Here is a 22071-nt window from a genome sequence, read left to right as displayed (position 1 = left end):
GATCGGGAGCGCCAGCCAGCATAAGACAATTGTACCGAAAACAGTGAATTAGCATAAAGCGTGAACAAAAGTGATCGATTGAAATTCGTTTCCTGTGAATTCAATGAGTTTATGTACACACAACACCGCGCACACGGCAACCACCATTCCGATCGTGACTTGATTTGCAGTGCAGTTTCGTACCGTTTCATTCGCCGTTCAATCCCGCACCCGAGAGCCGAATCTTAGAACTAATGCTGCACTCACTCGACTACAACGCACCGTCCAACGGGGCAGAGATGGCGAGCGGTTATGGAGGAAACGGTTAGTTTGGTGGGGAAAACGGGAAAGTTCATCGGATAAGAAATGGATCAAAATTCGATACCCGTTCGAAGTTGATACAGATTATTATTGACCCAGCGGGGCGGACATATGATATCTATGCTAGTGAGTGAAGATCAAAGATTCTGTTCATCTTTTGCAGCAAGTAGAGCATAAGATGGTGTGCGCAATCCAGTTGCATCAGCCTCCGTTTGGCTGTTATTTAATATCTGCAGTGTGACTCGATAGTGCCAGGTTTGCCCCGGGAAAGCCTCTTTGCCACTGCATATTCTCTGCACGATAATATTTATGGTATGCGTTTATCACCAGATAGATGCAGGGGCCGATTGAAAACGACGAAAAAGGAATCAAAAACCGTACGATGTTGGCGATGTTGTCGTCGGCGTCCGTACGAATTCCCAGGAGTTTGTTTATGCTCTAAAACTGGCACAATGCATAAATTTCGTTAAATGTAGTTGGGAGTGGCACTATCAGGAACCTTTAATGAAAGTTTTACGTACGTATGCCAGACAAATAGTCCGTAAAACGGAACGATGAGTGAAGGACTTTCATGCGAGTAAAACAACTCAAATGTATATTGATATATTTGTATGTATTTATTAACAACATAATTACTTTACTATAGGAGTACTTGGACTCTTGCCAAGAATAATATGGAATATGGAAGAGAATAATACCCCATTTAATGGAATAGTCGATAAGCATCACGAAGCTCACCGAAACGTTTTAATTTTGCTATGTAACGCAATTATGTTGCGTATTTATGTAGTTCACGTTTCGCGACTCCAAGGAGACCCACATTCGAATCTGATAAGAAAACAACAAATGGGGAATTTCACTCGACGTCGATCATCTCGGCCCGCGTGACAAATTGCCAGTAATTCTTCCCTCGCCATCCGGGAGTTTATTGGCCACCTTGGGCGCGGAACGGAGAGCTCCCGCCTCCCGCCGCCGGGTAATGCCTATAAATTCGATAAGTCGTCGGTGGTTATCTGTGCTGCATCTAACACACCTCTAACCGCCGCCCGCGTTGGGTTGTGACCGGGCGCGCTCTCTGGTCAACGCTTCAATTCTTCCCTACTGATGCATTTCTGCGATTTTTTTTAATGGCCGATCGCAGATTAGCGTTCAGCAGGTTTATTACTGCCGCCGCCGCTGTTGCTGCTGCTGCTGCTTGCTGCTACGGTAGTACACAGGGTTGAGGATTTAATCTGTCCGCCCCGGGAGCAATAAACATGAATTAATGGTTGTGCACTCTCTCGCCGCGGCTGTGCAGGGCCAAGTTGCCAAGTTCCGCACACCTGTTTTCGGACCTACTGCTCTCCGCTAGGGTCAGGCCCGCTTTTTCTGTGGCACCTCACAGTTTATTACTCGATACTTTACAATTGTTCACACGCGCGCAGATTGCGGGCCTCGGTTCGGCGGCGGGTGGACGCGGCGCGGGCAATGGTGTCCGCTAAGTTGCGCTAAAAACCTTTAACGGGCTACCCCACCAAAAACCGGTCCGGGTCCGCCGCACACCACATTACAGTGTCCACTCCGATTACCACCTGTCGGGAATCGGGAAAAGAGCGATTTGAATGAATAGGAGAATGAAGGCACGAACGACGTCTTTAGTGATTTTTATTCGAGCTTCAACTTGTAACACGACACACGCCACAATTGACGTTGTTAAAAAACGATCGAATGTTTCATTAAACATGCAATGGCCGGTAATGAGCGACTTCTCGGTGTTTATCCTTCAAGCTCTGTTGACAATTTCGCTTGTAAAGTGCTACGTGTTGTGTTTTGTGGGTTGGTTTTGAATTTAAAACATTAACGTGTTAATGATTTACGATTGTTAAAAGTTTCTTTTTTACATATATTTTCCTTCATCAAAACTGCATAGTGCATTAATTGAACTTTCCTATTTTCTCTATGTGTTTTAAAAATCACGAATCATTTCTGTGGCTCAAATCATCACATTCATTCATCAAACTGAGTGCAACTTGTTTTCCTGCTTTGAGGACAGCTGCTGCATGTTGCTGTTCTAATGTGTCCGTTGGCGTTCGATTCGATTGGTGACCTCAAAAGCCTAATATGCACGCACATTAGAACTTCAGCACCCGGTGACCGGTGGTTATAGGAGTAATAAATTGTTTAATCACCGCCCATAACGTGACAACATGTAATGCAATTTATCAGCAGCAGAAAGGTACGGCAGGCGGCGGCGGCGGCGGGGACACTACTCAAAGTTCACCAATTAATGGAACTCCGTTATCGACCCCCCCACGCCAGATGCTGGGGGCTTGCGGGACAACCTCATGATCCGGTAAACTACGGAGAGCAACCGCGCTTACCGGTTGAGCGTAATTTTTGTCACCTACCGGTCCACTCCGCGATCGCGGCGGTCCCTTGATGAAGGTTGTCCAGGTTGGCGAAGAGCGATTGCGCGATTCGAGGCGGTAGCAATAATGTTAATTACATTTAATTCGTAATTAGTTAATCATAACTCTCTGTGTACCGAAGAGAAGGAAGGTTTAGGCATCTGTGGTGCGTAGTGCTTTGTTAGTTTGTGCCAGGGGGGCAGGAAAATTGGTCCGTGGCCCCAGCGACGCTGAGATGGTGTATTGGAGTCCAACACCTTAACAACTCATTTGTTGGTTTAGTCAAAAGTATGACGTAAATCGAACTGATAGGAAGACTTTGATCGGCTGTTTAGAAAAAAAAACGCTGCTGTGTTAAAACGCTCTATTCCACCAGTGGTTCATCCATGCAAAGAACTGAAAAAGGAGTAAATAAAAGCAGCACACCTGATGCACGCCTCGCGATAAGATAAACGGTTCGCTTTCTTCTGCAGTTTTATTGCGTAATTGTACCCCGTAACCCCGTGAGTGGAACAACTCCTGCGACCTAATTCTTGAATGTTCTTCCTCTTCTTGAAACAGCAAGACAGGGATAGAGAAAAAGATAAAGAAACAGAGAGAGAGAGCCAGGCCACACCCCAAGTAGAAAATTGTAAAGCTGCGCGATAAAGCGAAAAAGAATGGAGGGTCGCTTGATTGATGCTGACGCTAGTCAACGAATGTCTTGCTGCGGGGGCAATAAATCGCAGCTATTTTGGGCAACCACGACGACGACGCACCCCGACACACCGACATGAGGTTGCTGTTTGCCGGCGAAAAAGGAAGTTCGATTGGTTCGTCGCTTAGCAGACGATCTTGCCGATCGATAACACCGCGCGCGCCAGCCTAGTATCGGTTCACCCCGGAACAATTTGTGTGTTTGTTTTTGCTCGTTGTTGATGAATGTTTCTCGCTGGTGCCGATTTCAGTGGCGATTTTTCAGCCGAACACTTGGGACTGTCACACGGCACACCGGGCGTGTAACTTTTTGCTCTTGATTTGAGAAAAAATGATACGAACATTGTGGCTTAAAATTCTAGTCCGAATAGTACACGAAATAAACATGTTGTACCGTTTAGTTTTTCATCTTAAGTTAGCGACTGCCAAAGCGGGGTATATCATACTAAAAAGGAGCATATTGACCCATTTCAACGGGAAGTGTGTGATTTTTAACTTATCTCGATGCGAAGCAACAGTTTCATAGACTAGTTAGCACAGGGAAGCTGCGATTTGTTTGTTTGGAAATAACCACCCGTAATTCCTCCGGCAAACAAACGAGGCCACGACATCCGCCTGATCATTATATTCGCTCCTGCTCGCTCGGAAGGCACGCGCTGCAGCCGCTATCGGTTGTTATGGTTGCAAGCGAATCAACAGAGTTCCCTCCATATGCCGTATCATCGTCATCGTCATCTTCATCATGCTTGTCATGCATGATGCTTGAAGGATAATGTGCATATTGATTGGCTATTAGATCTGTAGCGATGCAAAATGAATGGACGAGATGCTGTTTGGCGATTATCACTTGCCTTTTCTAAGTTTTTTTTAGCTTTTCCACTCCACTTTGTGGTTTTGTTCCTTGTCTCTTCCATGCATAAACTCATGCATAAATCGTTACACTTGTCAACGATTTTTGTGTTTGCATTCCATCCATCAGCCGCGTGTGCGATCAATTAGTAACTGCCAAGCATAACCGGGGCATAGAGTGATCGCCATGCTCTTGTGGTGCTTTGCAAAACGCTTTGATCGGAACATGCATAGCCGAGTGATCATGTTGCGGGTACATCAGCCATACCGACAGTGTCATAAAATGGTACGGGTATGCGTAACACAGGACACAGCATCTTCGAAGTAGAGGATGCAGTTTGTGGTCAAGAAGGCAAAAACTCTTGGCTTACGCTGCGAAATAATTATTATCTCGAAAGTAAGTTAATTGTTATGAACAATGGCAAAGTAAATGACCAAAGAAAGCGAAAGCGTCCCAATATTGTTTGATCCCATCAATTGCTATGGACATGTCGGAACCTTGATACGTAGCGGGACGCAGGGTACACACATGCTAGAAAGTGTGTCTATGTAAACGATCCCCTGGGTACATAAGTACCGTCGTGAGATATATCAATGATTACAGGTACTGTCGCGTGCAACTTCGTCCAAAACGGTGCTTCTTCCAAGCAACGGTTCTCCACGATTGAGTACAGGTAGCTATGTTACTGTGCACATCGTGTGTATACTTATTGTTTCGATGGTGGAGTTTTTCAGTCCAGCCAGGTAGGGTCCTGATCGTTTATGGTCCGTTTGGTGCTGGATGGTTTGACCTGAACAATTGGAAGACTGTTCGTGATCGAGCTCTTCTCCATGACAATCGTTCAGTTGTCAGTCAACGGTGAACTTAGAATGTTGTGCCTCTTGAATCACCGTGCCCTTGTTTAGGTATTACCTCCGACCGGTCACTGCAAAACCGTGTCGCAACTAAACAAAGTAACGGACAACGATTTAGTGACAGTCAGTGATAGAAAGACAACTGTTAGATCGTTAAGTTTATTAGTAAGAAACTTTATTTTAGAAACAATACTTGAGATTTACCCATTGCTGGCACTATTTGAATGTTGCAAATGTTTCTTTTACTATCGTCCTTGATCTATAGAGAGCTAACCGTTGAAGTTCTCTTCTTTCGTTTTTGCAGATTACTACTACACAATGGACACCGACGATGTGGAATCCTCGAGCAGTAGCACGATGTCGAGCTTGAACAGTTTATTTTCGTTCACCAGCCCAGCGGTGAAGAAGCTGCTCGGCTGGAAGCAGGGCGACGAAGAGGAGAAATGGGCCGAGAAGGCGGTCGACAGTTTGGTGAAAAAGCTGAAGAAACGCAAAGGTTCCATCGAAGAGCTGGAACGGGCCCTTTCCTGTCCCGGTCAGCCCTCGAAGTGCGTCACTATCCCGCGGTCACTGGACGGTCGACTACAGGTGAGTTAATTTGGCACACGCCGGTGGCTTCTTCGGCAGCACTAAAATTTGTTTGCCCTTCCGTAGGTGTCACACCGGAAAGGCTTGCCGCATGTCATCTACTGTCGTGTGTGGCGCTGGCCCGATCTGCAAAGCCATCACGAGCTGAAGCCGCTCGAATCGTGCCAGTATCCGTTCAGTGCGAAACAAAAGGATGTGTGCATTAATCCGTACCACTACAAGCGTGTCGAAAGTCCGGTCCTACCGCCGGTGCTGGTACCGCGTCATTCCGAGTTTGCGCCAGGCCACTCTCTGCTACCATTCCACCAAATGAACGAACCGAATATGCCGCACAACGTCAACTACTCGAGCACGGGCTTCAACAATTCGCATCTGGGAGGTGGCGGTGCTGGCGGTGCCGGTAGTGGCGGCAGCGTCGGTGGCGGCGGAGGAGGTGGTAATGGAACCGGTGGCAACGGTGGCGGCGGTGGTGCGGGGCCGAATTCACCCATCTCTTCGCACATGGGACCAAACAGTCCCATGTCGTCGGTGTCGAGCCCGGGGCCAATCAATTCCAATCCTCAGAGCCCGTACGGAGCGTTGCCGGAAACTCCACCGCCAGCTTACAGTCCACCGGAGGAGGGAAACACGGGCAACCAAGACGGAAACCAGATGGACACCTCGAATCAGATACATGGCGAGGTGGCTCCCATAAGCTATCAGGAACAACCCTACTGGGCGAGTATAGCGTACTACGAGCTGAATTGTCGCGTCGGCGAAGTGTTTCATTGCACCAACACATCCATCGTCGTGGACGGATTTACAAATCCGTCCAACAACTCGGACCGCTTCTGCCTCGGACAGCTGAGCAACGTGAATCGAAACAGTACGATCGAGAACACGCGACGCCATATCGGAAAGGGTGTGCACCTTTACTACGTTGGCGGTGTAGTGTACGCGGAGTGTCTATCCGATTCGGCTATTTTCGTGCAGAGCCGCAATTGCAACCATCACCATGGGTTTCATCCGAGCACGGTGTGCAAGATACCGCCCGGATGTTCGCTGAAGGTCTTCAATAATCAAGAATTTGCTCAGCTACTCTCCCAGTCGGTCAACCATGGTTTCGAGGCGGTGTACGAGCTGACAAAAATGTGCACGATACGGTTGAGTTTCGTGAAGGGTTGGGGTGCGGAGTATCACCGACAGGACGTCACCTCGACACCGTGCTGGATCGAGATTCACCTTCACGGACCACTCCAGTGGCTGGATAAGGTTCTGATGCAGATGGGTTCGCCTCACAATGCGATCAGCTCAGTATCGTAAAAGAAAGGATTAAGGGGACGATTCTCTTGCACGGACGGTCAGGACGAGAGACAGTTGCTTCACGTTGTATCGCTCGTACTCGGGAAAGGGACGTGTGACTGTGCATAGAAAGCTGATTGAAACCGAATCGGATATTATCATTCTTACAGATTTCAATTGTAAACGATCCTCCGCGAATACTGTTCTGTTCACGGGCGAATATAAGGAGAATGCGTAAGGAGCAGTTGGGAGCAAAACGAACATGCGCAAATGCTTCCCAACATAAACTCTTTTTCCACCCTGTGCTGTGCTCCGCTTCGCACCATAGGAACCTTACTGCGCGATAAACAGTGGTTGATTACGTATCAAACTTTTTTTTAAATATTGATAAGCTACTGACACTATAGGTGTATGAGTATATTTGTCTACACGGACTAGCATTAGGATGTATTGAGTTGTTTTTGCTTAGTTGCTTTAGTTTTATAACCGAGCTAATTTACAGCAACCCGGGTTGTAATACTATTGGACGAAGGGATCTAGCGAACAATCTGGGCCATTTTAAGTAATACAGAGAAAAATCGTCTTCTCCACCTATTGTTTTAAAATTGTTGTTCGTCTGTTTATGAACTGCTGCGTCCTTGGCAGTGAGCATTGATACTGTACAAAAGGAGTGTACTTGTTGACTAATTCAACTCAATAGTTCCTCAAGTAATCAATGCAGCCATTCTTTACAAACCGTTTCGATTAAAAATGAGGAAACAAACGAAACTACTGGCCCGAAAATGTGTGCAACAAGTGACATTTGTGCAATGCAGATGCTTTACAAGTGTATAGCAAACCAGATATGTATGGAATAGAAAGAGATCCATTGTAGGTTCTAAACTTTTGTGATTTTTTCGATGCCATCAGCAAACTATGTTGTAAAAGCTACAATTGAAAGAAGCTAAGAGCAACAAATGTAATTTCGAATTGACTTCCTTTTACAATCGCACTTTGACCAGGAAAGTTTACGTGTTTTGTTCTTCATTCTATTTTGCTATTTACGCCGTACATTTATCTTTAAGTTGATTTAAATTGTGTAGTTTTATGCAGATAATGAACATTTTGTTAAGCAATATTAAGATGTGTTTAGTAGGTTTAGTTCATGCAATATTGTTTAGGTTCAGCCTATCGAAGTGACGTCATATTTTGGAATGCTATTTACGTGCTTTTCTTCCATGGTAACCGGATAGAGTAGAGTAAATGCTCTTCGCCAAATTACCAATTTCGTGCTTTGCTGGACAGAAAAGAGCATGGTCCCCGAGTACATAGAAAAGCGTAAAAATTTGCCTTCAGATAATTATATTCAGTATTTCCCGTTTTATGATTACGAATGTCAAAGACGAAAGTTTTATGTGGTTTAGAACAAGCTTGCTGGATAAGTATGAAACAAAACCAAGAAAAACGATACTTGGAACACGATACTAATGTGCGCTGAGGCCTTATTCCGAATGTGAACGCCTTCAAAGCTGCGATTGAAAACGCAGCATCACTTCGGATAAAGTTTTTTGAAATATTGCTACTGTGGCCAATACTTGTTTTTCGATAAACTGAAACGCAGGTTCAAAAGCCTAATCCACTTTTGCCTTCATATTAAAAGCACTCAGCTACATCAATTGCCTTAGTAATATGACTTTTCTGAACGGTTGCTATAACAACGCAGAGTGCCTCGTTAAGAATTCACAAGAACAAACCTTTGCTCGAAAGTTCGAATCAAGCTCGTTCAAGTTTTTGTCAAGTAAAAATGACACGCTACACCTTTTGCGATGGAATGACAGCAGCAACTTCGACGTCGAAACTTGAAAAAAGAATGTGCTTTATTATCTTTGAAAGTAAGCTTTACTGTAATTGCACGGTTACAAAACTGTGCCTTATTTTAAAGGATAGAAAATATAGCAAAAGTAAACCCAACCGTCTGTATGCATGCGATTCATTAATGCGCTTGATGAATGCTCTAACGTTTGCACATCACGATTGTTTTGTAAAATCCGTGCTTCAAGAGATCTACAATAGCGTAACAAGAGCGAGCAGTCGATAGGAATAGATATCTGTAGTATTTGTACCGATGTTTTTTTCGGATTAGCACTACGGTCTCGTTTCACTTTACTGTAGCAAAATTGTTTCCCTTCGTGTGTTTGTGTGCCTTGGAGTGTATTTGCGAACTGTGTGTTGATGTGTTGTGCATGTGCATAAAAGAGAAATAAGAGTTTATTGTCTTTTAATTGTAGAACGATGAAAAATAACAAGCAAAACAATCAAATACATGCAGAATGTGGGATAAAGAACAGCAAGATAAACGACGACCGAATCAAAGCAGTATAAATGACGATGAAGCAGAAAATATATACAAAAACATTAATTGCGCTCGAGGGAAGCTCAGTTATGCATTCGTCATGTGGTCCACGAATTCTATTACGGTGAAGTGCAGATAAAAAAATTAAATGATAAAACTAACTGAATGTTAAACTCTATTTTGCTCACTTAGAATAAAATATCTTCAAATGAGGCTGCGGTGTGGTTGCTCGTTTGAGGAATGAGACATATTTTTAGAAGTAGTACACTGCAGAATGTAACTCAAAAGGTTAAATAATAGGCTCGGTTGGCATGATAAGTAGACAAGGGCTAAAGAGTAAAAAACAAAACATCTATGTAAAACACGCAGCACAGACTTGCAGACATACATATAAACACTTTAACATTGCCGTTAGATTAAAGAAAATAGCTACAGAACCACTTGTTGGGCACCAGACGGAAAAATAGAGCGAATAAAAAACGACGGGATCCGATGACGAAAACAGATTTATAAAGACAATTCACTTCTCAAAAGCTTTTCTCGAAGCCTCGCCAGCGATGTTGATTACTGATTTGCCAGAGTAAATTGGGCATTTTATGATTCGAATCCTGTTTTGCTTTCACGGGAAACTTTCACAATGCCATAAAACAGAAATCACATACTATGAATGAAGTTATCATGCAAACAAAATCGGCGAACGAACAGGAGAATGGTGCAACAAAACCAGCAATAGGCATAAATCTAGTGGCAACTACAAATCAGCCATGCGAACGAATAAATGAGAAAAACCAGCCTCAAAAGAAGAGTTCTTTTAACTTAAGAATAATCAAGGCTGACGTTCACAAAAAAACTCGCCGAAAGCGCTCTCCTTTATCATCATATTAAATCAAGATAGAAGACTCAATCTAACTCGTTGCAGTTAGCACGTTCGTAAGTTCGACATTTGATAGGCGCCTAGCCTGCAGTAGAACAAATCATCGATATGACTTTCATTCGAACCGGTGTATTCCACAGATTCACCAAGCAATCCATTCGCACCCTATATACGCAATACTGCCCGTTCTTTCTTACGTAATGATATGGCAAGCCGTAAATAATTGAGGTGGAAAGTGAAGGTTATGTACTAATTTCCTTTCGCTACCTAAGCTATATTCTTACTATCACGGTGCCATGATGCAGTGGACAAGAGAAGAAGAAGATATGCCGGTTTACATCCTCCACCTTACACGTGCATCCCGTTGATCTCAAGAAACATGGAAATTTATTATGTTTTTCTAAGGCCATCCAGGGCCAGCTGTTTGTAACAGGAGTATCTAGTTACAGACAACTGAGTTTGTTTTCGAACAGTCGATCACACTTGTCAGAGCGTTTAGAACTAGACATCCCTTTTATTCGACGATATCTTCCACTGCAAGACTTTCGTCGGAATAAATGTATAATTAAGAAACTCTCTCGCCGTACGCCTACGACAAATGGCCATGAGGCACGCGACAGAATGCTCATCTCCCATCAATCATTCGTATGTTCCAGCTCCATTTAGATTTTATAATCAGCAAATGATGGTAAAATATAAAAATTTTGTTTGTACACTGTGGCATATGGATCACCACCATCCCGCGAATTGAGAAGCGTTAAGGAATAGAAAGATTATCGTTACAAACAAAACTATGCTACCACAGCCTCGGGGCCTGATGTAGTATGATTTATGTTTAGTTAAGTTCTCGTCTCACTGGCAGGCTAGGTTCTTGGAGTGCGAAATATCAATAAGAAAAACTGATACAAAGTGGGACAGAGTAAACGAAAACAGAAGAAATATCGAAAAATAAACCACATGTGCGCGCGCTCGTATGCTAAGAATGAAATAAATAAAATCATCAAACTAAAAAACCAAACACATCTTCGGGTTTTGTTTTCATGTTGTAGCAAAAACGTTTCTTAATATGCTGTTCTGCTTTTAAATCAAAACTGTACTTTTTTTGGGTTGGAGAACAACTTTTGAAAATACAGAGGGTCGTTTACTTTTTGGTCGTTCGAAGAATGCCTACAGATTATTAGAAAAACCGTTCGTAGCGCTTCGTAAGGATTCTAAAACTAGGAAAATTAGCTGCCCAAGGTGAGCCATGGTGTTGTTGAGCAGTGTTTGTGGTAAGATCGCCTCGCACCTTGCCAATGGTTTTCGGTTCGAACGAGAGAGAGCCAGTCTGGGCCATGGTGATCCTCTCCATCACCGGATTATGGTGTTTCTTGTGCCGTCACGTGCTCGGTGCTCGGTGCTTGTTGATCTGGTTTGGCGAGGGGCAACATAAACAAACCGACTGCACCGAAGGCCACCGGCCGGGGGAAACGCGTGGAAGAATGTTGCCTCTGACCGTCGCCAGCATATTTTATGCGCTCTTTACGCCATGCACGAAGCGGTGCAGTGAACCATGAGCCAGCGAAGAAGGTTTGCAGACACCGTCAGCACATGACGATGATGATGATGGGTGATGATTGTTATTATGCCTACGATGTTGGTGGCGTAGGAACACACCCGCTCGCGGACGGGTGGCAGAATCTGGCCGGTTTTCGGATGGTTGGAGTTTGCGCATATTCGCCCAGCAGGGCGCTCGGGGAAGCAAAACAAAGAACGCAATAGATCGAGTGAGAAGAATCGAGAGCCTGCCCGAGAAGAGCACAACCGGTTTTGTTGCGTTTTTTTTTTTGGTTTTGGTGCCCTGTCCAGAGCAACCACAACAACAAACGGGAAGAGAAAGGCGCAGATGAAGCAACATTGAATAATGTAAATTCGGGGCCCATGAATCGATTATGCTCTGGCATGCCGCAGCAGCATAATGGGAGCACGTTGTTGCACGAGGCGCTTTTTTCAGCTGGGCTCTTAATTGGTGTTGCCAGATTTGCCCCACACAATCCGTTACTCCGCGAGAATAAAGTTCGTTTTGTTCTGTGTCACTAAAATCCCTTTGCTTGCCTTTTTTTTCATTTAATGTCACTACAGTTGAATTTAAGATAAATTGAGCATAACAAAAAATCCTTGCACCAGCAGTTGCTAGCCACCTTGCAGCATAAGCCAAACATGAGTCAAAGCAAACATGGGCAAAAATTCTTGAATGAAAAGTGAGGAAAATGTCTGAGCAAAAAAAGACAGAGAGAGAGAGAGAGAGAGCGAAATAGAGAGAATACTGTTTTTCGTGCAGTTTTCCCCTTCGGCAGTGTAGTTTTCCATGCTCAATTTTCTCACAGCGTGGTGTTGTGGCCTCTTTCTCACATAGCTTTCTCACCGGCACGCCAGCTCGCTCGCTCAATCGCACTATGGGGAAAAGGCGGTCATAAGTCAACTTAAAAACTGAGTGTTTTAGTTATATTCGCCTAAAATAGATAAGTTATCTCTGACAAATCCGAATTTTTAGCCTTTCATGTTGCGTAGATTCCGAGAAATCATCTGTCAAAGTCGAAAGAGTGGTAAAGATAAAAAAAAAGATAAAAATGGCTCTTTAAACCAATTTTTATCAGCTACTTTAACGCGATCGTTAGCACAGTTCTGCAACGGTAATGTACCTGTATCATTCAAAAGGTCAAATTCCAAAGGACATCATTCAAAAGGTAATGAATCCTTCTTTCGTATGAAATAATCTAATGTTTACGTTTGACATTGCTAGTATATTTTTGTCGGGAATTAGTATAGAAAATTATGAAAAAATACAGTTTTTAACTTTGGTAATGCAGTAAAAAAATGTACAGCGTTGTACATCCTAAACGAGACATTACAATTAAAGTTTAGACCATTTTAAACATTTCGTGTAAGTTTTATTTGCAGATTCCGACTGAAAGTTTCGCAAATTCCTAATTAAAGAAAAAAAATGATGATACAAAGTTGGTATAAAAGGAGGCGCCCGGTGTCTGGTTGCAGAAAATTCACGCATTTGCAAAGGATTATGCATTGAAACATTTTGATGCAATACAGATTGCATAACCCAGGCGTTTAGATTGGGCATTAAAAGGTTTTCGCTCAGGCGTTCACAAAACTTTAAAATAACGAAAAAAGCTTTTTTAATATACTTGAACGCGTGCAAGTATATGTGTAAAATTTGAAAAAATGAGTGTAAAAAGTTGAATTTAATCAAAACACATGCAAGGAAAACAAAAACGTTGAAAAAAGTCCATAGATTCCTCCTAAAAACATTTATGTCCGCCTTTCCCATATAAGTTCCCTACTGTGAATCGGTCGCTCTTTCGCTCTCGCGCTTGCTTGGTTCGTTCGAAAACCGAAGGCTAAATCCGAACAACCCACCACACAGGTGAAAGCTTGATTTTCTTTCGGGGGCTATGCTGCCGAACCCTTTTTTCGAGCAGTCGAGCCAGCCAGATCGGTTCCGCCGAGAGCCAGAGTTGGCCAGTTTCGGTAAAACGGTAACACGGATCGCGTCGCGGGTTTCGATTCGACAGTTAAAAGAAGGTAACACAGTGAATTTCAAGCTCTAGAATAAAGATAATAACAACAGTTCACAGTGCTTCGAGCCCTCAACACTCAATTTTGGCGCTACTGTTTTCTCTCTCGCCCGCGGTGTACTGAAATGTTGCGAATTCTGCGAAAGACTGTGCAAATACGAAACGAATAACAGCAGCCTCCAATAGGTGTTTCTGAGAAGTGAGCGAGTGAAGGCAAAAGACGCATGGTGCGTACGTGTGTGTGTGTGCGAGGTTTAGTATTCTTCGTGGAAAGCGGGAAAATCGTGTTTCGGGCGGTTAGGCGTACTCAGATGTTGCTGATTCTGATGATGATAATTATGTTGGGGCTAACGTGGGCAGTATGCTTGGGTTGGACAGCAGCGCGCCGTTTAGATTCGGTGAAAACTTTCTTTCACCGGAAGTTGTGAGACGGTAGAACGTGTGTCCGTGTGAGTGCAAGACGAACCAGATTTTTTTCATTCGCAATGTTGACGACATCGAGCAGCGGATTATGGCATAATTGTCGTCGGATTGTGACGCAGTGGTTCCCGGTTGGTTGTTTATGATGTGATGAAAAGCGTGGAAAATTGTGTTCAAGGCGTAATAAAGAATAATAAGAAAAGTAATGGCTTCGCTCAAATATGGAGTAAAAACGGCGATCAAAACACAGCCAGTGGGTAAGAAGCAGCCAAGAAGAGAAAGAAGAGCCAAAGAAACAAAAACTTCGAATCAGTGTGGAACAGACAGAAATAATAAAATAAATCCATAAAACACCACTCGGTGTTAGAAAATCGACAGCAGCTTCGACAGCACCGACATAAGCAATGGTTAAAACAGCTTAAACTACCGCCCAGTTCCCAGGTTTCATGTGTCGTCAGTGAAGAGAGTGTGCTCGGTTGGTAGAAAAGAGTCTTTCGCCCTAAATGCCTATGGTGCTTTTAGCTTAAGCCGGGCGCAGAACAACAAATTAAATCGGAACGCAACATCGGTCTCCCAGAACCACTGGTTCTTTCACATCTTTGAGAAATCGTGTGATTTCAAATGAAAAATAATTAAAAACATGTTTGTACCTTCGAACTTCGAAGTACTTCGAATTTCGACACGCAAATTGGAGTGTCCCATCATTTGTCCTTGCTTCCTAAATAGTGCTGTCAGTGAATCGATATGGTTGGCCAACAGCTGGACTGAAATACTGCGCCATAAAAAGGCCGCCCAGTCGCCCAGTTTGGGAAGTATTGGGGTCGCGGATCGATTGAAATGGACTCGTCTACGTACCATGTCCAGACGATTGCGTCTAGAACTGGCAGGCTTTCGGCAGTGAATTTATCGATTCTTCCGCCATTTGCCTGTGCACTCCTTGGACGGAGGTTCGGGAAGCGTACGGGAAGGAAACGACTGGAACGGTTGAGGATTTGGGTCGCCACTCGAACTAGCCAACCGTATGCTTCATTCGGCTCCTCTCTAACAACATCGTGCCCAATAATTGAAATTAAATTTTTAATTTTCTAATCACTCCTGGTGACTTAATGGTTCCTTATGCCGCTTCCTGCTGGTCCTTGGTTGCGGGTACACGGCAGGTTTTAGTCGGATTGAGATTACGTCGTGAAATGTGATAGGAAACTTCATTGCGTTAGCAACGACTTCGAAAACCGTTCATTCGTCAGTAACCTCGAAAAACACACCACAAAAATTCTGAACGTTCAGACACTTGCTTGGCTTCGTTTGCCTGGTTTGCTCGTTTTCTAGCCTACGGCGGTGCTGGTTTTGTGTTGTTGAACACTTGCGACTTGTTTTAAGTTCCTTTTGGGTCCTACTTTTGGCCACCGTCTGTTGAGCTCCTTGCCAGATTAGCCAGAGGAAACCTCGTTAGAGTTGGCAGGAAGTGAGACTTTGGAGATCGAATTAAAACTAATCGGACGGACTCCTGCGCTCAGGGGCGATTATGCTCAACGAATGTAAGGTAAAATTACATTTCTTTCTTTTTGCTTATGGAATCAGTCTAAATTTTCGCCAATCCAACGATTATGCCGATGCCAAGTCCGACTTGAATTATTAATTCTGTCACAGTTCCCGGTAGCGCCCAGTAAATTTTGACCGATGTAACTCGTGATCGGTCACGTCAAATATCACCTTAAAAAAGGCTTGTGCACTTCATCGTGTATGGTTTGATGGCAAACGATTGGTGTGATGCAAGAGCCTTGGAGCTACTGTCACTTAGGATTATCTTGGGAAGTTTTTAGCTCCTTAATTTACCACAAAGAGAAAGGAGTCGGTGAGGATCGTGAACGGTAACGAGCGGTGGGCTCACTGCAACGGCTTCCTTCCGCTATATTCGTCGTTTGACGAACACTCGGAAGTTTCATATAATTAACGGTTTTTGTGTCGGTGGCGGCTCTTTCTCTTACCGCCAGATCGCTTGACAGATTTTTTGGACCAACCCTAGGCTGGGGCTGACTCGGCGACGGTTACGGTACCGTTATGGCTTCTAAATAATGCATGAACATGGCCCGCGGGGATAAAATGTGCACATTTATTCGAAAGTCTGTGCCACGGAGTGACGACTCTGCGGTGCGGTGTTTTTGCTGCTGTTAGATGCGCCGTCATCTTGCCGCAGGTGGTAAAATTAAGACATTGGTTCGAGAGGGTTGTGTACGTAACCCTAGGCACGGTGAAAACAACAAACAACGCGCTTGCACGGCGTAATCGTTAGTTTGTTTTAATGTCAGTAACCATTTTCAGGACCGTGCTCGTTTGTTATCAAATCGACGAACGATTCAAATATTTTTGAGTGTGCGATGATTAGTAAAAGACGGAGCCGTAGAAATTAGAAATCACAAAACCATTTTCTCCACACTTGTATTCAAGTGGTGTGTTAATTGATAGTTTTGCTGGTGGTTTCTTTTAATATGTTTGACTTATCTTTAACTAACTCTGTTTCATCGACCCGAAAGAGGGTTTTATTTGAGCACCGTTTAAGGTATAACAACACCCAAAATAAGTTTGCAAGTGCCTTCATAGTCCAACCGAAAAGAACCTACTGGATAGGCTCCGGACGAAGAAGGTTGTATTAATTTCCGGCTTAGCATTTCCAAGAAGGTGACATTTTACGGCATCTCTTAATCCGCTGGAGGAGGAATTGGTCCAAAAAATTACCAACAGAAATATCGGTATTTCTGTAAGGTGCTGAGCAAAGTTCGATTAATTCATTTACGGCGGCTTGTAAGTTGGTTCACTTTGTCTTAATTTATTTTTTAGCTTCTTGCTAAATCCCACGGAAACAAATCGGCTCTAAACATGATGTTATTTGCCTTCACCACGCAGCGTTCCTTCGTCATAGAACAGCAATGCTAAAACATAAAAAAACTCATCTAATCAGTCCCGTTGAGCATTGGAAAGATGGAAAAAAAGTAAAATAAGATTAATATTCAACACGAAGCAAGAAACCTTCTGAAGCAGTGGTACGCAAGACAAAAAAAGGGATCGAAAGCCTTTACCACTCCGCGCGCATAATTTTTAACGGAAAGAACCCAAAACCAAACGGCAACAAAAAAAACTGAACGGAATACAGGAAAACAAATCCATTACGCGAACAATTTCCAAGAAGGCGCGCAAACTTTTCTGCAGCCTCGCGGACGAGAGAAATAAAAAGAAAAGTTCGAAGATGAGAAAACAAATGAATAAGCAAACGAAGGAAGATGATATTGCTGCGGACAGAATCGATCATCGAGATGCCGAAGAAAGCGCCACCAGCGTAAATCGATTGGAACTTCTGTTCGCAAAACCCGCGCCGCACTGACAGGTCCCTTCGTTACGGATGAACACAACATTTTTGCATCTGTGTGTCTTTTTTTCGCATTCCCGACTGGTGTTGGTGAAGAGTAAAGGCTCGCGTAAAAAGAAGTCGAAAGACACATTGTAGGTTCGGTAGGTTCCCTCGCAAGCGTTGGGACTTCCCGGGCAGTGAAATTATAGCCGGAGAAGTTAATCTCCGGTCCCGTTTTAATTCGTGCTCTCTGCGCCCCGCGCCTCACCAAACCCGGTGCCGGTAAACGACCACCGTTTTGTGTGCACCGAAAATGGAACCGTTCCGATCGCGTGGCTGGGCCGATTGTTAGCAAACAGTTTTTAGGGCGCCGATAAGATTGCCTTTTTCGGGGTGGCGGCTGTTAAATCGTGATCGTTGATCGAAAACACACAAAACTATCCACCCCGACACAGCGCCAGGATGGCGGCGGCGAAGAAAGTGAGAGTGTCGGCTGGTTCCGCGGCGAAGAAAAGAAAAGTCATCACGGTTCGCGGGCAACGGCCACGGAAGTGGAATCACTCAGACCGGGCGGCCTTAAAACAAAATAAAAGAAAAAGCAAGCATCCCGCCGCCGTGTGTGATGAGTGATTTCGGCATACGCGCGCGCGTTGGGTGGCTAATTTGGGTTATGGGAAAGGACGAACAACAACACGGCAAACAATTTCCAGCCAAACAGGGGCCGGGAGGCCGGGGCCCCCCTGGGTGCGCAGCATCCGCCGGCTCGCAATAATCAACGCGTGCGCGAAGAAAGTGACGGACTTCCCCACTCACTGGCCGGCGCGATGGCGGATCGCGAAAGCTCCCATCGCCGGGTCGCCACGGTCCGATCGTCAGTCGCCATAGTAGTGATCGACAGACTTGGTCCACTGAGCCGCCGGATTCAGTGTGTTTGTGTGGCTCCGTTCTCAGTACTGCGCTCGGCTCGATTTCGAGGAATGCGTGGAATCGAGTATCAGGAGCGTGAGCGAGTTTAGTTACTAGCGGGAGATAAGCAGCGTGTGTTAAGTGACACCAATGTTTTTTTCCTTCTCAGCTGGTGTAACTCAGTTGAGGTACACGACGCATTCACCTGCGGATGTTACTCCGGTAACGTGGCCCTTCCTGGAGGCTGGATGCTGTTGACAGCAAGATCATTTTTTATTCGCTTCCCTCGCAAAGCACGCACGTTTGACGGTGACCTTTGGCTGTCATTATCTTGTTCATTACCTGAACCGGTGAGTTGATACCGAGAAAGTGAAGCGATCCCTCATATTGGCTAGTGAGAGTGAGAAGAGCCAGATTCTGACAGGTGTGCGATCATTACAGGGTCAAAAGCTGTCACTTTTAACGCGATCAACTCATATCGAACAGGTATTGACGAAAGAAAGGTTAGGGCTTTTTGACCGATATCGTTCGTTCTTTTCTCTGCAGTCCGTTTGTCCAAACAATGCATGGCCTGAATTGATCAGTTATTGTGTCCCTTTTGTTATCTTATCATCCGATTCGCAATCGACAGGAATGCAACAGTTTATCAAGTGTTCCCAGATAGCTTTCGAATGGTGCACGGTCGCGACGTGTTTCGGTCGTAGTTGTTGTTAGCAACACAGCAAGTTTGCTGTATTTTCCGTGTAATTTGTTGTGTTAGAGTTATTGAGATGTATCAGAAATTAGTGGCATGTCCTATAAACCCAACAACATCGCTTCGGCGGAGATTTCGGCAACAAATCGATAATGACATGGAATCGGAAAGCCAAAGAGCGGTGTGGTGGTGAAATAGAAAATGACCGCTACACGGTGTCGTTAGCTGAAACTCATCAACCGGTACCACGAAAAGCGAAGCGAACGGAAGGCGAAAGTGAACCCCATTTTGGGGCGGGTTGTCGAGATTTTAACTCGTGAAACACGCAGCATCCCGTCCCGTCCGCCGCCCATTAGCTTGAGCCGCGCGTGCTTCTTACTTTTAATTTGGTGAATTTCTGTTTTTCGGATGGTTAGTTTTAAGTGCCGTCGTGACTCCGGGTGGCCCCGTGGTGGTGATTGTGTAATGGTTTATTTGTGCCCTATGTGCGCTTCGTGGGCTTGATTGGAGCCTACACTAATCTATGATCCGTTACTAATGCGCGGCTTGTTGGTCCAATCATTACACAGAATTCAAGGAGCAGCAGCAGGGTGTAGCTTCGCGCGGTGCCGGTAATGAGAATAATTTGCGGTGCAGATGCAGTGCTTAGTGTGAGAAAGGTTACATTAGTTGTGCATCAAGCTTCGACGGCCAGTTGTGTGATGTGCGAAGAATTTCTCCGCCCGGTTGGGTGGGCCACGGAGAAAAAGTGATTGTGTGGTTGGTGAACGAAGCGCAAGGAGGAAACCCGCGTTAAGCTAGTTAAGGACGGACGTACACGGACGGACACCATATCCGGCAGGTCGGGGTGCTACTGACTGGGCCAGGCGATTGAACTGATGACTCCCGTGTAGGGGATTGAGTGGTAGAAATTCGGACCGAACACGCTCCAGAACGATGTCTAAGGTAAGGTTTGAGTGTAAATGTTTTAGTATTTCTTTCTCACTGTGATATACTTCAATCAAACAAAAACGGTTTAATATTTTTCGATGGTTGAACATGTATTTTACAGGATTATTCATTACATTTATGTATAAAATACAATTTTAGTTGCAGAAAATTGGAAAATCTGTAAAACTTATTTCCTGAGGGGTCGGTCTTCAACTCAAACGGCACGATGTTTAAAAAGCTCATGTCTACCTCGGTGCCAATGTTAATGGGCTTATTTGTCATTTTTTGGGGTTCAGAAAACCCACACATCGTGCAAGAGAAGCCAATGCATCAAAAACGAGAGACTGTTTGGTGTGGATTTTAGGTCTGGCGACATCATCGGCCCATCAAGCGCCAGCGAATAATCAGCTTCGGACAGCGAATAATCAGCAGAAATGGTGTTATGAATTGTGGCCCCCAAGTAGTTACGATTTGACACCATTGGACTATTATCTTTGGGCTGCGGTGAAAGATAAATGTTGGGCGAACAAACCAGCAACTTTTGACGACTGCAAACATGCATGAATCAACCTTTCGAACAAATATTCAACCATCGAAAAATATTAAGCCGCTTTTGTTTTATAACCAAAAATGAAAAAGAGAATCTTAAATGGCTCATCCTGTACTTCAATTGATTGTATACTATGTTTGGTGAACTAACTTAATTCGCGAACTTTTTCAGGCATATCATTAAAGTTGAACTTCAGTAATAGCTCAAAACCAGAATGGGAAACCTACACTGAGTCCTACAACGGTTGGACCAGCGGCCGTAGTTGTATGATCAATTATTTGTGTCTTCACTCGTTCGCTCTTTGAAGGTTCACTTTAACTGGTAAAGCCCACCAGTCAATCTGTTTAACGGTACCATAAATGCCAGCGGGGATGATACTCTTTTTGGCGTTTGATACCTTTTACGTTCGTTGCTTATCCCGAAACGATTGGAATGTCATCATAGAGAGCGCAAAGGGAGAGCGTAACGCCGTGTTTAGCCCTTTGCTGCCCCGAGCCGGATGGTCCCGGCGGATTCGGTTGACTGAACCATTAAACGCTTTTTGATATTTCATTTTTCCCGTTCACTGACGACGACTGTGAGGACGATGGACAAAACTGGCAATTCATCGTTTGACAGCGTCCCACGTCGGCGAAAGTATCGCCGACATGGGCCCGACAGAGCATCGAGCATAGCCACGATGCTGGCTACTCCCTGGTGAATCACGCGACCATCTCCCCGCGTGCCGATCGCGACGTTCGATCTCGATCGTTGAAGCGTGCGTTCGGATGCGGAACCGGATCGAGAACGGGGTGTGTGTTTGTTCTGCTGCCCGTGGAGGACAGTGCTAGTGACTTGGCCGGCACAGCAAGTAAATGGAGCGCATCAAACCATTCGAATTCTCGATGCTCGATGAATGGTCGTCGCAACTCTCGCTTCGAAGCAAATTCCCAACAGACCTCTGTGATGCGTTCGGTAGAGTTTTCATCAAGTTTTTGTTTTCGGGCGGCAATTTTCCGATCTAGCCACTTTTCAGCTGGGTTCGTTTGAATGTTTCCCTCGTTGGCCGCTACGGCTCGGTAGCTGTTTCAGCTTTTCGACACCTAAACGGCGAAGGTCGGCTTTCGCAGACGGTGTCGAGGCCGTGAAAAAGTTCTACCCATAAACAGTCGTCCCCTAGGTGGAGGGAAGCCACCATAAAGTGGATTTTCCTGAGCCCGTTATGCTCAACGTTGCCCCTCAAGTGTCAATCCCTGGGTCCCGGCCAGCAGAAGAAAGTGTGTCTCGGAGAAATCGGAGCGGACTGCAAGTCAGCCGAATGTCTTAGAAATCATGGCGCCCGGGTGCTCGTACCGGGTACTTGGAAGGAAACGACTTTCGGTGGGGCGTAAACGCTGATCCGGCTGTTAATTGAAAACCCTAAAGTGGGATTAACCCAACTCGGTGCGCTTGCAAATCCCCTTTTTCCCATGGCCGTTGGCCGAACAGCCAGAGTGCTGGGAGCGTCACCATTTT

General features: G+C 44.9%; 1 protein-coding gene across 1 annotated transcript; it reads left to right on the top strand.

Moving 5' to 3' along the window:
- Window positions 1–239: 239 nt before the first annotated feature.
- On the top strand, window positions 240–11161 carry LOC128274252 (protein mothers against dpp). Its single transcript, XM_053012380.1, has 3 exons — window positions 240–303; window positions 5392–5675; window positions 5742–11161. The coding sequence occupies exons 1-3, from the start codon at window positions 279–281 to the stop codon at window positions 6975–6977; spliced, it is 1545 nt and encodes a 514-aa protein (XP_052868340.1). The 5' UTR covers window positions 240–278; the 3' UTR covers window positions 6978–11161.
- Window positions 11162–22071: the final 10910 nt, after the last annotated feature.

This window comes from Anopheles cruzii, chromosome 3, assembly GCF_943734635.1.
Source record: "Anopheles cruzii chromosome 3, idAnoCruzAS_RS32_06, whole genome shotgun sequence".
In the NCBI taxonomy this organism is placed as follows: Eukaryota; Metazoa; Arthropoda; class Insecta; order Diptera; family Culicidae; genus Anopheles; species Anopheles cruzii.
The sequence above is the reverse complement of the archived record's forward strand: the minus strand, read 5'-3'. Positions and strand labels throughout refer to the sequence as shown.

What these genes read in the sequence shown, in the direction of transcription:
- LOC128274252 (XM_053012380.1), top strand. Translation starts at nt 279, where the DNA reads ATGGCGAGCGGTTATGGAGGAAACG. An exon ending in GAGCGGTTATGGAGGAAACG is followed by an intron (nt 304 to 5,391) that starts GTTAGTTTGGTG and finishes TCGTTTTTGCAG; the next exon opens with ATTACTACTACACAATGGAC. An exon ending in CACTGGACGGTCGACTACAG is followed by an intron (nt 5,676 to 5,741) that starts GTGAGTTAATTT and finishes GCCCTTCCGTAG; the next exon opens with GTGTCACACCGGAAAGGCTT.